We start from the raw sequence: 18,595 nt of genomic DNA, 5'->3' as shown, positions 1-18,595 counted from the left end.
CAGAGCATGTTTCTTAAGCAAAAAAATGAAAGAAGAAAGGGAAGGAGACATAAATCTTGTGAGCCAAACTACAGAAATTGAGGGCTTAAAAAATTGTGAAGACTTGTGTCTGGGTGAAATGTAGAGACACTGTAGAAGAAATGGTAGAGAAAGGTTTTCAGTGCAGCCTGATAATGAGTTCTGTAACCTTCAGAGGGGAATTTGTTCCTCATTTTCTGGGCTTTGGCAAGACAACACAGATACTGAAGAAAGTAAAGGGATTATTAGACAATAAATGAAATACATGGTTAGGTTCACAACATTAAGATTTCAGTATAGTAGAGTTGTTGTGTTGGAAAGAGAGAGGACTTGAAACCAATTTTTTTAATGTGACTATGAGATGAGATTAGTGAAAAGAACATTGAGTTTGCCTTAAGACAAATACCTCCGCCCAATCCTTTTATGCCTTCCTCTGCTTTATTCTTCCAGCACTTATCACTACCTGATATTGTATCATATGTCTCTTTTTTGTTGTCTATCTCTCCCCATGAGAATGTAAATGTGGTCGTGTTGCTCGTACCTCTTTCAAATGCATAGTCCTTGGATCTTAGTAAAATGTTTGGTAACGTTTTATCATTGTCACTGCCAGTGACTGAAATCCTTCAGTGGTTCCCATCAATCATAGGATAAATTTCAGGGGGCGCCTGGGTGGCTCAGTCAGTTAAGTATCTGACTTCAATTCGGGTCATGATCTCAAGTTTGTGAGTTTGGGTCCCATATCGGGCTCTGTGCTGACAGCTCAGAACCTGGAGCCTGCTTCAGATTCTGTGTCTCCCTCTCTCTCTGCCCCTCCCCTGCTCCTGCACACATGTGCATGCCTCTCTCTCTCTCTCTCTCTCTCTCTCTCTCCTAAAAATAAATAAATATTAAAAGATTTTTTTTAAAAACCTATAGGATGAATTTCAAAACATGGAAGCCTATGATGATTGGGCCACTGCTAACACTTCATATCCAGCCTTACCTCCGCTTCAGCCAAGTTCGAAACAGTCTGCAGGGTCTCTATTCTGTCTTTGAAGATCTGTGTTGTTCCTTGTGTTTAGAACATTAATTCCCTTTTTCAAGTGTAATAAACAAGGGTGTATTAAAATCACAACTTTTTATTAAATCCTTCCCTTATCTACTTTTCCCCCGAGGAAAAGTAAATGCTTGCACCTCCATGCTGACATAGCTCTTTATTCAGAGATCTGTTGAAATAAATATCTTGGTAATTTATTATTGTTTATATATGTCTGCCTTATATGTCTGCAGTGGCAGAGTTGAGGGTTGGTCTGAGGACAATTGTTCTAGCCTAATCTCAATCAGTGCCCCTCCCTCTTTTTTGGTATTTTCTCAGACCTCAGCTAAAGTGCTAAGAGATTACAGAGTCATTAAGACAAATCCCCTTCCCCACCCATACCCCTCTCTCCACACCCTTCCAAATGAGATTACTATCCCCGAGCTTCTCTTTTATAGAAATTCTAAAACTACCACCATGAATCTTGTCTTGCTAGGCAATAAGTTCGTAGTACCTGGCACCCAATAAGTACATTGTGAATTAATTTTTTTTATTTAAAAAAAATTTTTTTTAATGTTTTTATTTATTTTTGAGACAGAGAGAGACAGATCATAAGTAAGGAAGGGGCAGAAAGAGGGGGAGACACAGAATCCGAAGCAGCCTCCAGGTTCAGAGCTGTCAGCACAGAGCCCGACACGGGGCTCGAACTCACCGACTGTGAGATCATGACCTGAGCTGAAGTCGGAGGCTTAACCAACTGAACCACCCAGGCGCCCCATTCTGAATTAATTTTTTATGTATTAATTCATCCATCTTTTCATTTAATCATTTAACTAATATACAATTTCTATCTTCTTTGCTTATTCAAATCCTGCATCTCTTTTTGTCCTCAGAAGATCATGAAAAGACTTGCACCTTGCACAATCCAGTATTGCTTCTAACTTCACAATTTCTGTCTTTAACCACATCATTACTCAGCAGATATCAACCCTATAATCGTAGGTCTCTCAATGACTCCTTTTTCCTACTTGCCCCCGGTAGTCCTTATGATTGTTTCTATCTAATAATTCTTAGACCTGTCCACCTAATATCTACCTAGGGTCTCAATTTATGACCTTAACATAATCATTTCAAGATTATAGCATGCTTTTCAACTGCTTTTTATTGAGTGCTAGGTGTTACCTGGACAGTATCTCTTTTATTCTTCCCAGTGGTTTTAAGACAAAAAAGTACTTTGCTTGAATTTACAAATAAGCAATGTGAAGCTTACCTAGTAAAATAGAGAACTTTAATGTAGTCATAGTAACTCTAGAGCTAACCTACTTAAGTTACATTCATTCATCAATATTTAATGAGATCTACCCTGCATAAACCACTGTGGTGGTGTGGTTTTCATAGTAGATTTATTCTTGAACATGGTAAGAATTCAATATAAAGAGTCCTATGGATGCTCACTATTTACAGGACCCCTATAGTAATTCATTTAGTGAAGTATCCATCTGTAATCCAAATTACTAGGGTTAATGCAGTGGGCCAGCTTTGGAACAAAATAGATGAGGATTCAAATACTGGTGCTGCCACTGTGTGACTTGAGATCTTCCAGAAAGATGCTTAACTTCACCATGTCTTCAACAATAAAATGAGAAGAGAAATACCAACATCAAAGTTCAGTAAATGGTAACTATTGTTGCCCAGTGTCTAGCATAAATGCTAGCACATAGTATTTAATAAGTGCTTATTACACGAATACATGAATATACCAATTAAAATTTTTGCAAATTTTTTTCTGAAATGTATTCATTAGTTTAATTTTCATCATTTCAAAATTGTGGACTTGGGGTGCCTGGATGACTCAGTTGGATGAACATCTAACTCTTGATTTAGGCTCAGGTCATGATCGTGAATTCAAGCCATGTGTTGGGCTCTGTGCTGACAGTGTGGAGCCTACTTGGGATTCTCTCTCTCTCTGCCACTTCCCTGCTTGTGCTCTCTCTTTCAAAATAAATAAAATAAATAAACTTTAAAAAATAATAATAAATAAAAATAAAAATTGTGGAGTATAAGAGTTCTGGGAGACATTTGAAATGTTACCCACCATGGTAACTATTTTACAGAATTTATTTAAAGAAAGCTCCACTTTGAGGTTTTTTAAGTTCCGCGTTTTCAATCGATCCCCTGATGGACTTTGCAACAGGTAACACATGAAAAAAAAAAGGTTTTTAAAGATTATTTTATCCCATCAACTAGTTCATATACAGTAAATATACACAGCTAATAATGCCCAGTGACCTGTGACTAGCCTGAAATCTGTTACCCTTACATTCAGACTTATCCCACAATGTTATCAAATCGTAATAACCAAGAGGTCCTAAGCTTTAATCTTCCCACTGAGCTGGGCAAAGAGTTTCTACTATTTATGACCAAACCAACTCTTTTTTAGATGAGAAAATTGAGCCCCTTTGAGTTCAAATGAAGAGAGGCAGCATAGTATAAGGGCTAAACCTGCAGTCCAGTTGATAAGGTTTGAATCTTTGCTGTGTGGCATTGTTAAGTTACTCAACCTCTTGTACCTCAATTTCTTTATCTGTAAAATGGGACTAATTGCACTTACCTCATAGGTATCTGAGGTATAGGTAAGTTCAAAGACTGAAATTGCCTCAACAATGACTGGGTACATGTTATAAATATTCAGAAAATGTTAGCCAGAGATTCATTAGTTTCTCAGATTCAAGTAAGACAACATTTATAAAACCACAAATGCTTCCAAAAAGAAAACCCCAAAACCCAAACCCTATTTTCATTTAAAGTGGTTTCCTAGTCCACATTAAAATAATGTGACTATAGCCGTCAGCAATAACTTAATGTTGTATATCTTGAAGTGTGATTCCAGAATCAGTGCATCAAAATCCCGGGGGAGCTTCTTTATATGCAAATATCTGGACCATACCTTTCAGAGCTACTGAACCAGAAGTTCCAGGACAAGCCCCATAATCTGCATTTTTAATATGTACCCCAAATGATTTTAGCATCAAATCTGAGATTCCTACTGTGTACAATGCACAAATTTTCTTTAACTTTTATAGCAGAAATCCTTTGCCTATGTCTCAAAACATTCATGGAGAAAAACAAAAGTCTTTTATAAGCTCAAGAACTACAAAAATAATTGAAACTGACAGCTTTGAGGAGCCAAAAGGGAAAGTGACTCATTGTTATGCTTCAGGCCTTTCTGGACAAAGAACATAATTACAAATTTAGAAAATTAATCCATTTTTAATTCATCACCAGGAGTACTCATGGCAGGATTAAAGGTTCTATTTTTCTTGATCACTGGGTTAAGGAAATTTTTCTTAAACTGCCTAGTCTATTAAATTAATATAACTGACAATTTTAAATCCCCTAAGTGTAGTATGGACAAAACAGAATTTTTGTTTGTAAGCTTGGTTGTCTGCTCTCATATGATATTAGTGGAAATACAAATTGGTACAACCTCCAGGAAGGACAATTTGTGGTATTTATCAAAATTTTAAGTTCTCAAAGTTGTTTTTTTATAAAAAAATTTTTTTTAACGTTTATTTATTTTTGAGACAGAGAGAGACAGAGCATGAATGGAGGAGGGTCACAGAGAGAGGGAGACACAGAATCTGAAGCAGGCTCCAGGCCCTGAGCTGTCAGCACACAGCCTCACGCAGGGCTTGAACTCACAGACCGCGAGATCATGACCTGAGCCGAAGTCCGATGCTTAACCAACTGAGCCACCCAGGTGCCCCAAGTTCTCAAAGTTTTGATGCAGAAATTCCACTTCTAAATGATTATCCCACAAGTGTATTCACTCATGTGTAAAATAAACTATGAAGACTTCTGTTCATTGCAGAGTTGTTTGTAAAAAAAAAAATTTTTTTAGACAAAACCAATGCTAAATAGATTATGGCACATCTATACCATAAAATACTATGCAACTCTCTATGTGCTAATATATAGTGCTTTCCAAAATATATTTGATGGAAAGAAAGTTTCACTAAAAGGAACCAGACCTTCTTAAATAAATAGGTAATTCTAGGGCTGGGGCTGAAGAATGTATAAGAGCCTGGAACATCTTTTTGTGTCAGAAAGCAAACAAGTGCTTAAAAAGTTAGGAAACATGTTAAAAGACTCCAGGGCTCCCATGACTGAATCTGGAATGACAGATTATAAACTATTAAATAAAAAAAGAATCTATGAGCCCCTAGTGATACTAAAATATATAAATAAATAAATGCAAAAATAAATAAATAAATGTATATTTATATATATTAGAGAAGGAATAAATAATAAATATATATATACATGCATATGTATATGTATGTGTGTGTGTGTGTGTGTGTGTGTGTGTGTGTGTTTATGTATATATATATATATCAGAGAAGGAATGGCAGAGTTAGGAAATCACCATTTTGCAACCATGATTGTAATAATTGATTTGGGCAATAATCATCAGTAGGTACTAAAACCATTTAACAATGTAGCGCCTGAATGGCTCAGTTGGTTAAGCATCCAACTTCAGGTCAGGTCATGATCTCACAGTTTGTGGGTGCGAGCCCTGCATTCGGCTCTGTGCTGACAGCTCAGAGCCTGGAGCCTGCTTCAGATTCTGTGTCTCCCTCTCTCTCTGACCCTCCCCTGTTCATGCTTTGTCTCTCTCTGTCTCAAAAATAAATAAATGTTTAAAAAATAATAAAAATAAATAAATAAAATAAGCATTAAAAAATTAAAAAAAAATAGTGAACCCGTTGTATGTTAACATAAACATTATATATAATGGTAAATAACAAGGTTTTATGAAAAAAATAGAAACATGGAATGTTTTACTTTTTTGTAGGACTAAATAGAAGACAGCTGAGTTCTCATAAAGGCTTATGCCTTTAATTTATTGTGCTATGTTGCTTTTTTGAAGAATAGGAAGAAAACCCATCCTGGAACAAGTATGTAGTTAGAAGAGAGAGCAGTATTTTAATATCTTTTACAGACAATTGTGGATATTCTTCTTTGATGTAACACTGGAACTTGATAAATTATAGTTTCTTAAAGATTAATTGCAGTGGGGGCTTCTGGGTGGCTCAGTTGGTTAAAGTATTTGACTCCAGAGCTTAGCTCAGGTTGTGAGTTCAGGCCCCATGTTGGGCCCCATGTTGGACCTTGTATTGGGCCCCACATTGGGTGTGAAGACTAATTTAAAAAAAAGATTAATTGCAATATGGAATCTGAAATCATATTAATGAACTTTATAGGCTGTTACATTAAAATACATTGGTCTGTCTTGAATTTTGAATCAGTCTTTTGCTCATGCATGACTTTGTATCAGTATGCATTGGTCATTTGAAAAGTATTAAGTCATTGAGTTATATGGCTGTTCCAAATCTTGATCAATTTCATTATGCATTACCAAACATCACATTTGTTAATACCACTCCCAGTATCATCAGAAAGTTCTTTCTATTGGTATATATTTAGTAGTCGAATTTCTGTATGTGAGAACATTTAACTTTATAAGGCTATGGCAACTTGTTTTCTAAAGTGGTGTTCCCAGTTTATAATCCCACAAGGCAATTTTATAAAAAATCTCATTGATCCACATTTTTTCTAATACTTGATAGTTTTAATTTGAACCAATCACACTGTGTAAAATATCTCACTGTGATCTTGATCTGCACTTTTCTCATTATGAATTTGAGCAACTCTTTATATTTAGTCTCTTATGTGAAGTAGATGGCATGCCTTTCATTTATTCTTTTTTCTAACAGTTTTATTGAGATAATTCACATTCTGTACAATTTACCCATTTGAAGTGTACATTTAAGTGGTTTTCAGTATATTCATAGGAGTTGTACAACCATCACTGAAATCCATTTTAGATAATTTTCATCACTTCAAACAAAAAATCTTTGTACTTTTTAACTGTCACCTCCTTCTCCACCTAATACCACTCCATCCCATCCCCAAGTAACCACTAATCTACTTTCTGTCTCTATAGACGTGCCTGTTCTGGACATTTTATATAAATGGAATCATAATATGTGACCTCTTGTGACTGGCTTCTGGTACTTAGCATTTTGTTTTCTAGGTTTACCCATGTTAGAGTATGTATCAGTACTTCATTCTTTCTAATTGCTAAATAATATTCTATTGAATGGTTATACCACTTTTTGTTTATCCATTTATATGTTGGTGGATATTTGAAGTTAAATTAAAATCCTGGTCCAAAGCCAAATTAGGGGTTATAATTAAAGAACTCCCTAATCTTCAAAGATATACAAAATTTTACTACGGAATCCAGGATGCTTTATAGATACTTATTATTCTGGACTATAGATCTGTCCCAACTATAACTTAAAGGGAAAAATGTCTAAAATCAGTAAGGCATGAAACAGTTGATTTTAAAAATGTAGCTGTGAAAAACTTTCAAATATAACAACAACAACAAAATACACCACATGCACATGCGCACTTTCTTTTTCTCTCTCAAAAAATTAAAAATAAAATAACAACAATAAAAAAAATTGAAAAAAAATGAAGTGCCTAGCTGGCTAAGTTGGTTGAGCACCCAACTCTTGATTTTGGCTCAGGTCATGGTCTTGAGGTTCGTGGGTTCAAGCCTTGTGTCAGGCTTTGTGCTGACAGCATGTGGGGCCTGCTTGGAATTCTCTCTCTCCTCTCTCTCTAACCTCCCCAACTTATGCTTATACATGCACTTTCTCCCTTTCTCTCTCAAAATAAATAAATAAATTTGAAAAAAAAATACACTACGTAAAGCAATTATAGAAGCCTTCTTTTAAAGATAGACTACATAAAGATTTAAAAAGTTAAGTAAAAATACAAAATATACTTCAAGAAACTTTCAAACAGTACTCTATTTTAGATTCAGTATCTGAAGTGAAAGGAGGCTTGTCTTCTATTTTTATAAGTGGGCTTACACCTAAATTAGAGGACTTAATAAAAAATAAATTAATTTGAATGTGTGAGATTACCAGTTTAGAAAATAATCTGTGGCTCAATATTTTGAGATAGCTTTAAAAACAATCTATAAGGGCACCTGGGTGACTCAGTCAGTTGAGCATCTAACTTTTGATTTTGGCTCAGGTCATGATCTCACAGTTCCTGGGATCAAGCCCTGAGTCACTCTCCTCTCTCTTTCTCTCAAAAATAAATAAATAAACATTAAAAACAAAAAGAAATCAATACATCTATGGCTCTCAAGGTGAAATAACCCAAAACATCTCTGTTTTCTAAGATGTGGGAGCCTATAGACAAGAATATTTATAAATGTAATGAGCAGAAGCGCCATTAAACAAACTATATACCACACTGGTGTGAAAACAGGACAACTGTCCACAAATCTGTCCAGTGATACAGGTAGCTGCAAGGTACACAAGAGCACTCAACAATCCCCAGTCCTTTTTCCAATTCCCAAGGGGAAAAAAAACTGCTTTCCTGTTTATCACTCTATCTAACATTAGTTTCACCTCTATAGCAGAGCAAAAATTTAAAATTGTCTGAAAAGGAAAAAGAAAGACAAATGGACTTTTCATGAGAAAAGAACAAAAAAACATTTATTATTTTAGCTTAAGAGAGAAAGCGGGAGAGGGACAGAGGAAGAGAGAATCCTAAAAATGCCCCATGCTCAATGCAGAACCTGATGGCATGGTCGGGTGGGGGCGGGCTGGATCCTAGGACTATTTTAGTTTGAGAGAGAGAGCAGTGGAGAAAAGAGAGAGCAGGAAAAGAGAGAGAGAGAGAGAGAGAGAGAGAGAGAGAGAGAGAGAGAGAGAATCCTAAGAATGCCCCATGATCAGTGCAGAGCCTGATGGGGGCTGGATCCCAGGACTCTGGGATCATGACCTGAGCTGAAATAAAGAGATGGACGCTCAACCAACTAAGCCACCCAGGCACCAGAAGAAAACAATTTTCATTAACATAAAATGACAGTGCCAGATTGTTTAAAAAAAAAAAAAAGATAAAGTTGAACATATACAGTAAATTATGAAAGAATTGAGGAGAGATAAACTTTATTTTCTTTGGTTTAATAGAACCACTCAAGTAGTCAAAATCTTTAACAATTCAATGTCTCAGCTATAATTGTTATTTTGAGATCATTATCAGAAGAATATTCTTTATTCTCTGTGGTACAGTATCGTACAGAAAATAGTCAACATAGCAGGCCTGAACTGCTATCCTTGAAAAGGCACATTTGCAAGATTGGCTCTTAGCTGGTATCTGGGAACTTAGGTTTTGGGAAGGTTCCCAACATTAACTGATAAAGGTGGCTTACTGAATTTTTTATATGAATAATATGCTTTTTACTGAATACTTGCTCTTCTTTTTGAGAGTGTGGAATTTGGGTATGTGCCAGGTAGAGGGTGCCTACACGATTAGCCCCCAGTAGAACCCCAGGCACTGAATCTTTAATGAACTTCCATGTTTGGCAACAGGGCACATGTTTGTCACAACTCATTGCTACGAGAATTAAGCATGTCTTGTGTAACTTCACTGGGAGAGGACCCTTGGAAGCTTGCGTCCAGTTTCTCCAAGAATATGTCCTGGTGCCTTTTCTCTTTACTGATTTTGTTCTAAACAGTATATTGCCTATACTCTTTAGCCTATACTCTTTAGCCTATGAGTCATCCTAGTGAATCATTGTACCTGGAGGTGGTCTTTGGGATCTCTAATCAAAACACTTACAAACGTAATAAATAAGATTTACTTTTAGAGAGAAATATACAGCAGCTCTTATACACAATCAGATTATAGTACATCTTGATATGAGAATTCATATACTATATATAATTTAGGAAACTACCCCCCAAATAGCTATGGTTCCAGAATTCCTATGGATGAAAGACTCCACAGACTAGGCATTTTAACTTGGAGCAGAGCCTATAAGATTACAGATTGATTTTTTTCCTTGATTTATATAAATCTTCCTTTTTGTACAAGCAAGCATGTACATGTTGGGCCATGCTCTATGGATCTTAACTCATTAGAAAAACATTGCCTATAAAACCTATCCCTTAAAGAAGAGGCAAGGGGCACCTGGGTGGCTCAGTTGGTTGAGCATCTGACTTCAGCTTGGGTCATGATCTCATGGTTCAGGGGCTCAAGCCCCACGTCAGGCTTTGTGCTGACAGCTCAGAGCCTGGAGTCTGCTTTGGATTCTGTGTCTCCCTCTCTCTCTGCCCCTCTCCCACTCATGCTCTGTCTCTCGCTGTCTTTCAAAAATAAATAAACATTAAAAAAAAAAAGTAAAATATGGAGCAGGTGGATGGAGTTGTTGGGGGAGGGCAGTAGAGAAACAAAATAAATACACCTCCTTGTCCCAGAGCAATTACAAGCTTCAACAAATACATCAAACTAGCCTCAGATCTCATATTAGACTTTAAGTCTATGTTGCTACACATGATAAATCACTGTGGCTAGCAGAAACCACTCAATATTTTTTACTTATTAACTAATTATGAATTATCATTATTTTCTCTGTATATAACCAAATACTGTTGTAGCAACTTCATAACCCTACCCCACAGAGGAGAACCCCATACTTGTGTTTCTGTAATTCAAGATTTCCATGATCAGAACAGAACTTTTCGTTGTTGTTTGGTTGGTTTTGTTGTTGTTTTTAGCACCAAATTTATCACTTTTTAAAAATAAGATTTTTCCCAAAAGTGAAGAAAAAGAAACAAATCCAGTGTCTGCATTCCCAACTGCAGCCTTGATTCTGGAATACCTTCTTCACTCTGAGATCAAGTTGGCTCTCTGGGACTCCAATGGTGATATATGGGTTGAGGGTTCCTCTGTGATGGGTTTCTCTCTGCCCCTCTCCTGAGTTTTAGGGATGGATTTTTCATTGTGGGTGTGGTCCTCCTCACCTTCTTCCAATGCTGTGGAGAGATGGCCAAAATGGACTTGAGAGGAAAGTTGGGGATCCAGTCTTCATCTATCTCTGGGGATGACTGGTCACTGGTCAGCATGAGGGTGGCAGGGGTGGGGCAGTGCCTGAGAATCTGCTCTACCAGCTTAGGGTCAATGGGCAACTCCAGCAGCAGGACTATGAACTGGATCTTCCAGGAGTTGTTGTCTTGCACCATGGGTGGGGCTCAGAGCTGGGGCAGGTGCTCTCCCTCTTAGCTCCAGCCCAGCCCCAGACCCTAGAACAGAACTTTCGATGCTATCCTACCAAATCTCAACTCAACATCGTTTGTTGACAGTTTTATATTAAAAATAAAAATATATATATTAGGCTTAATATATAAAATATCATCTTGTATCTCTTATAAAATCCAATTTCTTACCAAAAGACAAATTATTCAAATAATGGAACTAAGATCCTTTCTAGGGCATATTAAATTGTTAGTAAAAAAAAAGTAATTTTTTTTAAAAAGTAAGCTTAGAGAATAATTTGCTTCTTGTTAAATGCTTTTTCTGCATCCATTAAAATTATCATGTGTTTTTTTTTTTTTTTAATTTTTTTTTCAACGTTTATTTATTTTTGGGACAGAGAGAGACAGAGCATGAACGGGGGAGGGGCAGAGAGAGAGGGAGACACAGAATCGGAAACAGGCTCCAGGCTCTGAGCCATCAGCCCAGAGCCTGACGCGGGGCTCGAACTCACGGACCGCGAGATCGTGACCTGGCTGAAGTCAGACGCTTAACCGACTGCGCCACCCAGGCGCCCCTACCATGTGGTTTTTATCCTCCTCTTGTTGATGTGATGTATCATGTTGATTGATTTGTTCATATTGAACCACGCTTGCATCCCAGGAGTAAATCCCACTTGATCCTGGTGAATGGTTATTTTAATGTATTGTTGGATTTGCTTTGCTAGTATTTTGTTGAGGAATTTTGCATCTATGTTCATCATAGATATTGGCCTGTAGTTCTGTGTGTGTGTGTGTGTGTGTGTGTGTGTGTGTGTGTGTGTCTTTATCTGATTTTGGAATCAGGGTAATGCTGGCCTCATAGAATGAATTTGGAAGCTTTCCTTTTTCTTCTATTTTTGGAATCATTTGAGAAGAATAGGTATTAACTCTCCTTTAATAGTTTGGTAGAGTTTACCTGTGAAACCATTTGACCTTGGACTTTTGTTTGTTGGGAGTTTCTAAATTACTGATTCAATTTCATTGCTTGTAGTTGGTCTGTTCAAATTTTCCATTTCTTCCTGATTCAGTTTTGGGAGATTATATGTTTCTAGGAATGTATCCATTTCTTCTAGGTTGTCCAATTTGTTAACATATAACTTTCCATAATATTCTCTTATATTCCTTTGTATTTATGTGGTGTTAGTTATTATTTCTCCTCCTTCATATCTGATTTTGTTTATTTGGGTCTTCTCTCTCTCTCTCTCTCTCTCTCTCTCTCTCTTTTATGAGCATGGCTAAAGGTCTATCAATTTTGTTGATCTTTTCTTTGCTTTTTTTTTAAACATACAGTATAAATACTTTATTAACAATTACAGATCATCCCTGTGAGCTGAATGGTTGATCCAGACATCAAGGACCTAGCCACAAGTTCAGCACAACCTCCGAACTTCTTGCTCTGACTCCAAAAGGGTGAGAATGTTGCCCTCATGCTTGGGGCCTTTCAAATTGCAGAAGATAGAGTAGCTCATGTAGTCCATGAACTCCACACGCACCTGTGTGCACTGACCCTGAGAACCGGTCCTGCCCAGCACCTTGGTGACCCTGGCCAGCTTGAAGGGCTGCACACAGCTTGTGTCCATGATGGTGGCAGGGTGGCCGTTGGGTGGAGAGCTCAATTTTGTTGATTTTTTCAAAAAACCAGCTCCTGGTTTCATTGATCTCTTCTATTGGTTTTCTTTTTTTAGTTTCTAATTCTTGTATTTTTGCTTTAATCTTTTAGATTATTTCCTAATTATTTCCTTCCTTCTACTGGTTCTGGACTGTTTGTTCTTCTTTTTCTAGCCTTTTTATATGAAGGATGGGTTGTTTATTTGAGATTTTTCTTGCTTTTGAGGTAGACCTGTATTGGTATAAACTTCCCTCTTGGAACTGCTTTTGCTACATCCAAAAGGTTTTAGACCTTTGTGTTTTCATTTTCTTTGGTCTCCATGTATTTTGTGATTTCCTCTTTGATTTCTTAGTTGATCCATTCATTGTTCAGTAGCATGTTGTTTAACCTCCATGCATTTGTGTTCTTTACACATTTTTTCTTATGAGTTAATTTCTAGTTTCAAAGTGTTGTGGCCAGAAAAGATGCATAGTATGACTTCAATCTCTTTGAATTTGTTGAGACTTGGTTTTGGCCTAAACATGTGATCTATTCTGGAAAATGTTCCATGTGCACTTGAAAAGAGTATATATTCTGCTGTTTTAGCATGGAATATTCTGAATATATCTGCTAGATCCATCTGGTCCCATTTGTCATTCAAGCCACTATTTCCTTGTTGATTTACTGTTTGGATGATCTTTGGGGTGTTAAAGGCCCCTATTATTTTTGTATTACTATTGATTATTTTCTTTATGTTTATTATTAGCTGCTTTATGTATTTGGGTGCTCCCATATTGGTTGCATAAATATTTACAATTGTTACATCTTTTGTTGTAATTGTTGGATTGTTGTTTTGTTGGATCATTCCCTTTATGATTATATAGTGTCCTTTTTTGTCTCTTATTACAGTCTTTGTTTTAAAGTTTATTTAGTTTGGTACAAATATTGTTACCCCAGCTTTTGTTCCACTTCCATTTGCATGATAAATGGTTTTCCATCCTTTCGCTTTTAATCTACACTTGTCTTTAGGTCTGAAATGAGTCTCTTATAGGTAGCATATAGATGGGTCTTTTTGATTGTTTTTTTTTTTTTTTTTTTTTATCCATTCCATCACCCATTGTCTTTTGATGGAGCTTTTAGTCCATTTACATTCAAAGTAATCGTTGATAGGTATGTAGTTGTATCATTTTGTTACTTGTTTTATGGTTGTTTTGTAGTTTTTCTGTTTTGTAGATTTTTCTTCTCTTTGTCTCGCACAGTTTATTGGCTTTCTTCAGTCATATACTTGGATTTCTTTCTCTTTATATTTGTGCATATCTATTACTGGTTTTTGGGTTTTGGTTACCGTTAGGTTTATATATGATATGTTATGCATATAACACATAGCAACTTAATCTATATTAAGTTGATGGTTGCTCATGTCCGAAACCAATCTTTACTCTTCTCCTTGCCACATTTTAGGTATATGGTGTCATATTTTACATCCTTTTATCTTGTAAGTCTCTTGACTCATTTTTAGAGATATACTTAATCTAACTGTTTTTGTGCTTCCCACTTTTCTCACTCCTACTTTTGGTCTTTCTTTTGCACTTGAAGAGTCCCCTTTAACATTTCTTGTAGGGCTGCTATACTGGTCATGATTTCCTTTAACTTTTGTTCATCTGGGAAACTCTTTATCTCTCCTTCCTTTCTGAATGGTTTCCTTGCTGGATAGAGCATTGTTGGCTGCAGGTGTTATTCTTTCAGCACTTTTAATATGCTGGCCTGCAAAGTTTCTGCTGAAAAATCAGCTTAAAGCCTTATGTGGTTTCACTCATAAGTAACTGTTTTCTTTTCTCTTGCTGCTGTTAAAATTCTCTCATCATCACTACTTTTTGCTATTTTAACTACTGTGTGTCTTGTTATGGACCTCCTTGGGTTGGGAAGTTTTCAGCTATTATTTCTTCAACTAAATTTGCTGTACCCTTTTTTCTCCTTCTTTCTTCTGGGATCCCTGTAATGTGAATGTTATTATGCTTGATGGTCACTGAAGTTCCTTAGTCTATTTCCCTTCTGTTCATCTTGATTGATTTCCACTACTCTTTCAGGTCACTGATCTGTTCTTCTGCTTCCTCTAATCTGCTATTTATTCCATCCAGTGTATTTTTGAGTTAAGAGTTCTTCATCTTTGATTTTTTGTTTGCTTATTTTCTATGTCTTGTTCAGGGTCTTTTCTCAAGTCCAGTGAGTATCTTTATGATCATTACTTTCAATTCTCTATCAGTCACATTACTTATCTTCTGTGCCATTTAGGCCTCTTGCTGTGCTTGTCCTCTTCTTTCATTTGGGACATAGTCCTCTGTCTCCTCATTTTATCTAAATCTCTGTGTTTCTATGTGTTAGGAAAGTCAGCTACATCTCCTGCTCTTGAAAGTACTGGACTTATTAAGAAAGAGGTCCTGTAGTGGCTCTCTTTGCCTGTTGTGGGCAAGGTTTGTTCCCTATGTTTTTAGTGGGCCATTCTGGGGCCACCTTGGGCTGAAGCTGAGTCAGACTAAGCATTTGCCAGAGATGTGGTAGCACTGGACTTAAGTTCAATGAGAGTGCAGGGTGTGTGGTGTCAGCACCATAGGTTCTAGTGGGAGGGAACCTGCAGCTGCCAGGGATAGAGGTAGACCAGGTTGGAGGGGGTGGGTCCATAGGAAAATGCAGGATGTAGGGCTCACTGTTAGTAAGTTAGGTAGGGAGTGTTGGAACCAGATTGGTTCCTGCAGGTATCCATGTGTTTATGGGGGGGGGGGGGGAGGGGAGGGGGAAGGAGGGAGGCAGAGAAGGTAAATGGCACCTGCCAGCTTCTTTGTTTCTGGAGAAGTTTTCCAATGATCCCTGTCCATCTAGCACAGGCTCTGAGATCAGACAATACATCTTCTTCATGTATACCCCAGGCATTTTTCAAAGTGCTGCTTCCATGCTGTATCTCCATGGACTGGTTGTTGTGCTCTCTCTGTAAGAGCAAAGACTCAGCTTCCTTTCATACTGCTGGCTCTCCCATACACCCAGTGATTTAAAACAAAAAATTTTTAATGTTTATTTATTTATTTTGAGAGAGAACATGAGTGGGGAGGGGCAGAGAGAGAGGGAGAGAGAGAATCCCAAGCAGCCTCTGTGTTGTCAGCGCTGAGCCTGATGCAGGCTTGATTTCACAATTGAGTGAGATCATGACCTGAACCAAAATCAACAGTCAGACACTTAACTGACTCAGCCACCCAGGTGCCCTGCAGTGATTTTTAAAGTTCCAGGTTTTAAACCTTGCTGATTGTAAGAACTTGAAAAATTCAGTCCCTCTGGTTTTCAAAGCCAAATGTTATGGAGATTCATGTTCCCTGTGTGGGCTCCCTGGTGTTAGAGTCTATTTCCTTCCCTCTCTGCACCACGGCTCACTCTCCCCCACAGACAGTCCCACAGGTCTGTTTAGCTCCCCACCCTTTCTCTGCCCTTCCTGCCCTCTTCAATGTGGCTTCTTCTCTACATTTAGCTAGGGATTGTCTATTTTACTAGTCTTTGGGTTGTTTTCTTTATAATTTTTTAAAAATACTTATTTTTGAGAGACAGAGAGACAGAGCACAGGTTGGGGAGGAACACAGAGAGAGGGAGATACAGAATCTAAAGCAGTCTCTAGGTTCTGGGCTGTCAGCACAGAGCCAAACATGGGGCTTGAGCCCATGAACCATGAGATCATGACCTAAGCTGAAGTCGGATTCTTAACCGACTATGTCCCTGGGTTGTTTTCTAGGTTATTTACACTGATGTGTTATCTAGTTGTATCCACAGTATGAAGTGAGCTTAAGGTCTTCCTACTCCTCCATCTTCCTAGGAAGTCCCCATAATAACTTTTTTCTTTTTAGGAGAAAGAGAGAGAGTGTGAGCAGGGGAAGGGGGCAGAGGAAGAGAGAGAGAGAGAGAGAGAGAGAGAGAGAGAGAGAGAGAATCTTAAGCAGGCTCCATACTCAGCGCAGAGCCCAACACAGGGCTCAATCCGACGACCCTGGGATCATGACCTGAGCCAAAATCAAGAATTAGATGCTCAACAAATTGAGCCACCCAGGTGGGTCCCCCATGATAACTCTTGAAGATAGAAAATGTGCCAGTGTTCTATTTATTGCTTCTCAGCTCCAAATACTATCTTATTTGCCTCTGAAAATGAGTCCTTTAAAATGTATCCTTTGGGGTGCCTGGGTGGCTCAGTTGGTTAAGCAGCCGACTTCAGCTCAGGTCATGATCTCACGGTCCGTGAGTTCAAGCCCCGCATCAGGCTCTGTGCTGACAGCTCAGAGCCTGGAGCCTGTTTCAGATTCTGTGTCTCCCTCTCTCTGACCCTCCCCTGTTCATTCTCTGTCTCTCCCTGTCTCAAAAATAAATAAAACGTTAAAAAAAATTTTTTTAATAAAAAATAAAAAAATAAAATGTATTCTTTATGTGTAGTACAGATTATTAAGCTATGTCAGTAGAGGGCACTGGAGAGATGGAAGGAAGGAGCTTTCCATTCTGGTTGCAGTGTGCTTGCTCAGCAAGTTTCTGCATTGCACAAGGCTTCTTCAGCATCCAGCTTCTACAACGGGTCAGCAGCTCCAGCTTTTCCTGGCAACCACCTCAGATGATTTTGCCATGGAGGGTCTTCCACAAAACACCTCTTTTTGAACAGGTTCCCTAGGCAGGGTGCTTTCTAGCAAGTTCCACCAACACTACACCACAGTGACTTCTCTGACACCCAGGAACCATAGAATTCATTCTCTCCAGCAAGGTCTGGTTTTCTGGGGGGCTTTTCCTCAGGTCCTCTATCTCAGTCATAGGGATTGTGACAGCTCCATTTATCTGCTTATATCTCCTTGTATATTTAGTTTCCACTGGTCAATCACTTGTTGTTCCACTCCCGTGTTGTGGTTAATAATTCTTTGTTATGGGTCTTTATATATGTTTTTTAAAAAAATATTTTTTGAGAGAGAGAGAGTGTGTGTGCACTCACACTCACAAGTGGGAGAGGGGGCAGAGGAAGAGAGAGAATCTTTTTTTTTTTTTTAGACAGAGATCATTTTTTTTAAGTTTATTTATTTTGAGAGAGGAGAGAGAGAGAGAGCACAAGCAGGGTAGGGGCAGAGAGAGAGGGAGAAAGAGTAGAATCCCAAACAGGCTGCATACTATCAGTGCAGAACCCAATGTGAGACTCGAACTCAGGAACCGTGAGATCATGACCGGAGCCAAAATCAAGAGTCGGACACTTACCCAATTGAGCCACCCAGGAGACCCTAGAGAGAGAGTCTTAAGCAGGCTCCACGTTCAGCACCGAACCAACAGGGGGCTCTATCCCACGACCCTGGGATCATGACCTGAGCCAAAATCAAGAGTCAGACACTCAACCAACTGAGTCACCCAGACACCCCTATAATTCTTGGTATTACAGTTTCCCCGTTCAGATTTCTTTATGGTTTCTGTCTCCTGATTGAACTCTAACTGATACAAATATAAAACATACATTCTCTATCACTTAACTCTTGGCATATAGTAAGAATGTATAGATAGCCCCCTTAATATTCTCCACTTGGCTTTATGATTTTTAAGCTAATTATATTTCATATATCATATTTCATTCTAAATAAAAGACTAATACTAATTCATTCCTTCACTTAATTAAGGATCCCCTATGTCAGTCTCTGTTGCAAAGGCCTACAGATACAACAGTGGAAAACAAAAATCCAGCCAAAATCACTGTTCTCATGGAGCTTACATTCTAGTGGGAGATCAAATCCAGGTAAACAATTAAACTATGTAGCA

At 37.9% G+C, this 18,595-nt stretch overlaps 1 protein-coding gene and 1 pseudogene across 1 annotated transcript; both read right to left on the bottom strand.

The window, feature by feature from the left end:
• Positions 1–10,777: 10,777 nt before the first annotated feature.
• LOC121030238 (protein phosphatase 1 regulatory subunit 1A-like) lies at positions 10,778–11,148 on the bottom strand (annotated as a pseudogene).
• A 1,406-nt stretch (positions 11,149–12,554) lies between these two features.
• On the bottom strand, positions 12,555–12,803 carry LOC121030239 (40S ribosomal protein S28-like). The gene has a single exon (XM_040474649.1). The coding sequence runs from the start codon at positions 12,777–12,779 to the stop codon at positions 12,570–12,572; it is 210 nt and encodes a 69-aa protein (XP_040330583.1). The 5' UTR covers positions 12,780–12,803; the 3' UTR covers positions 12,555–12,569.
• Positions 12,804–18,595: the final 5,792 nt, after the last annotated feature.

Source organism: Herpailurus yagouaroundi, unplaced genomic scaffold, assembly GCF_014898765.1.
Source record: "Herpailurus yagouaroundi ecotype Mexico unplaced genomic scaffold, PumYag 140, whole genome shotgun sequence".
NCBI lineage: Eukaryota > Metazoa > Chordata > Mammalia > Carnivora > Felidae > Herpailurus > Herpailurus yagouaroundi.
Note: the sequence above shows the minus strand (reverse complement) of the source record. Positions and strands in the feature narration are given on the sequence as shown.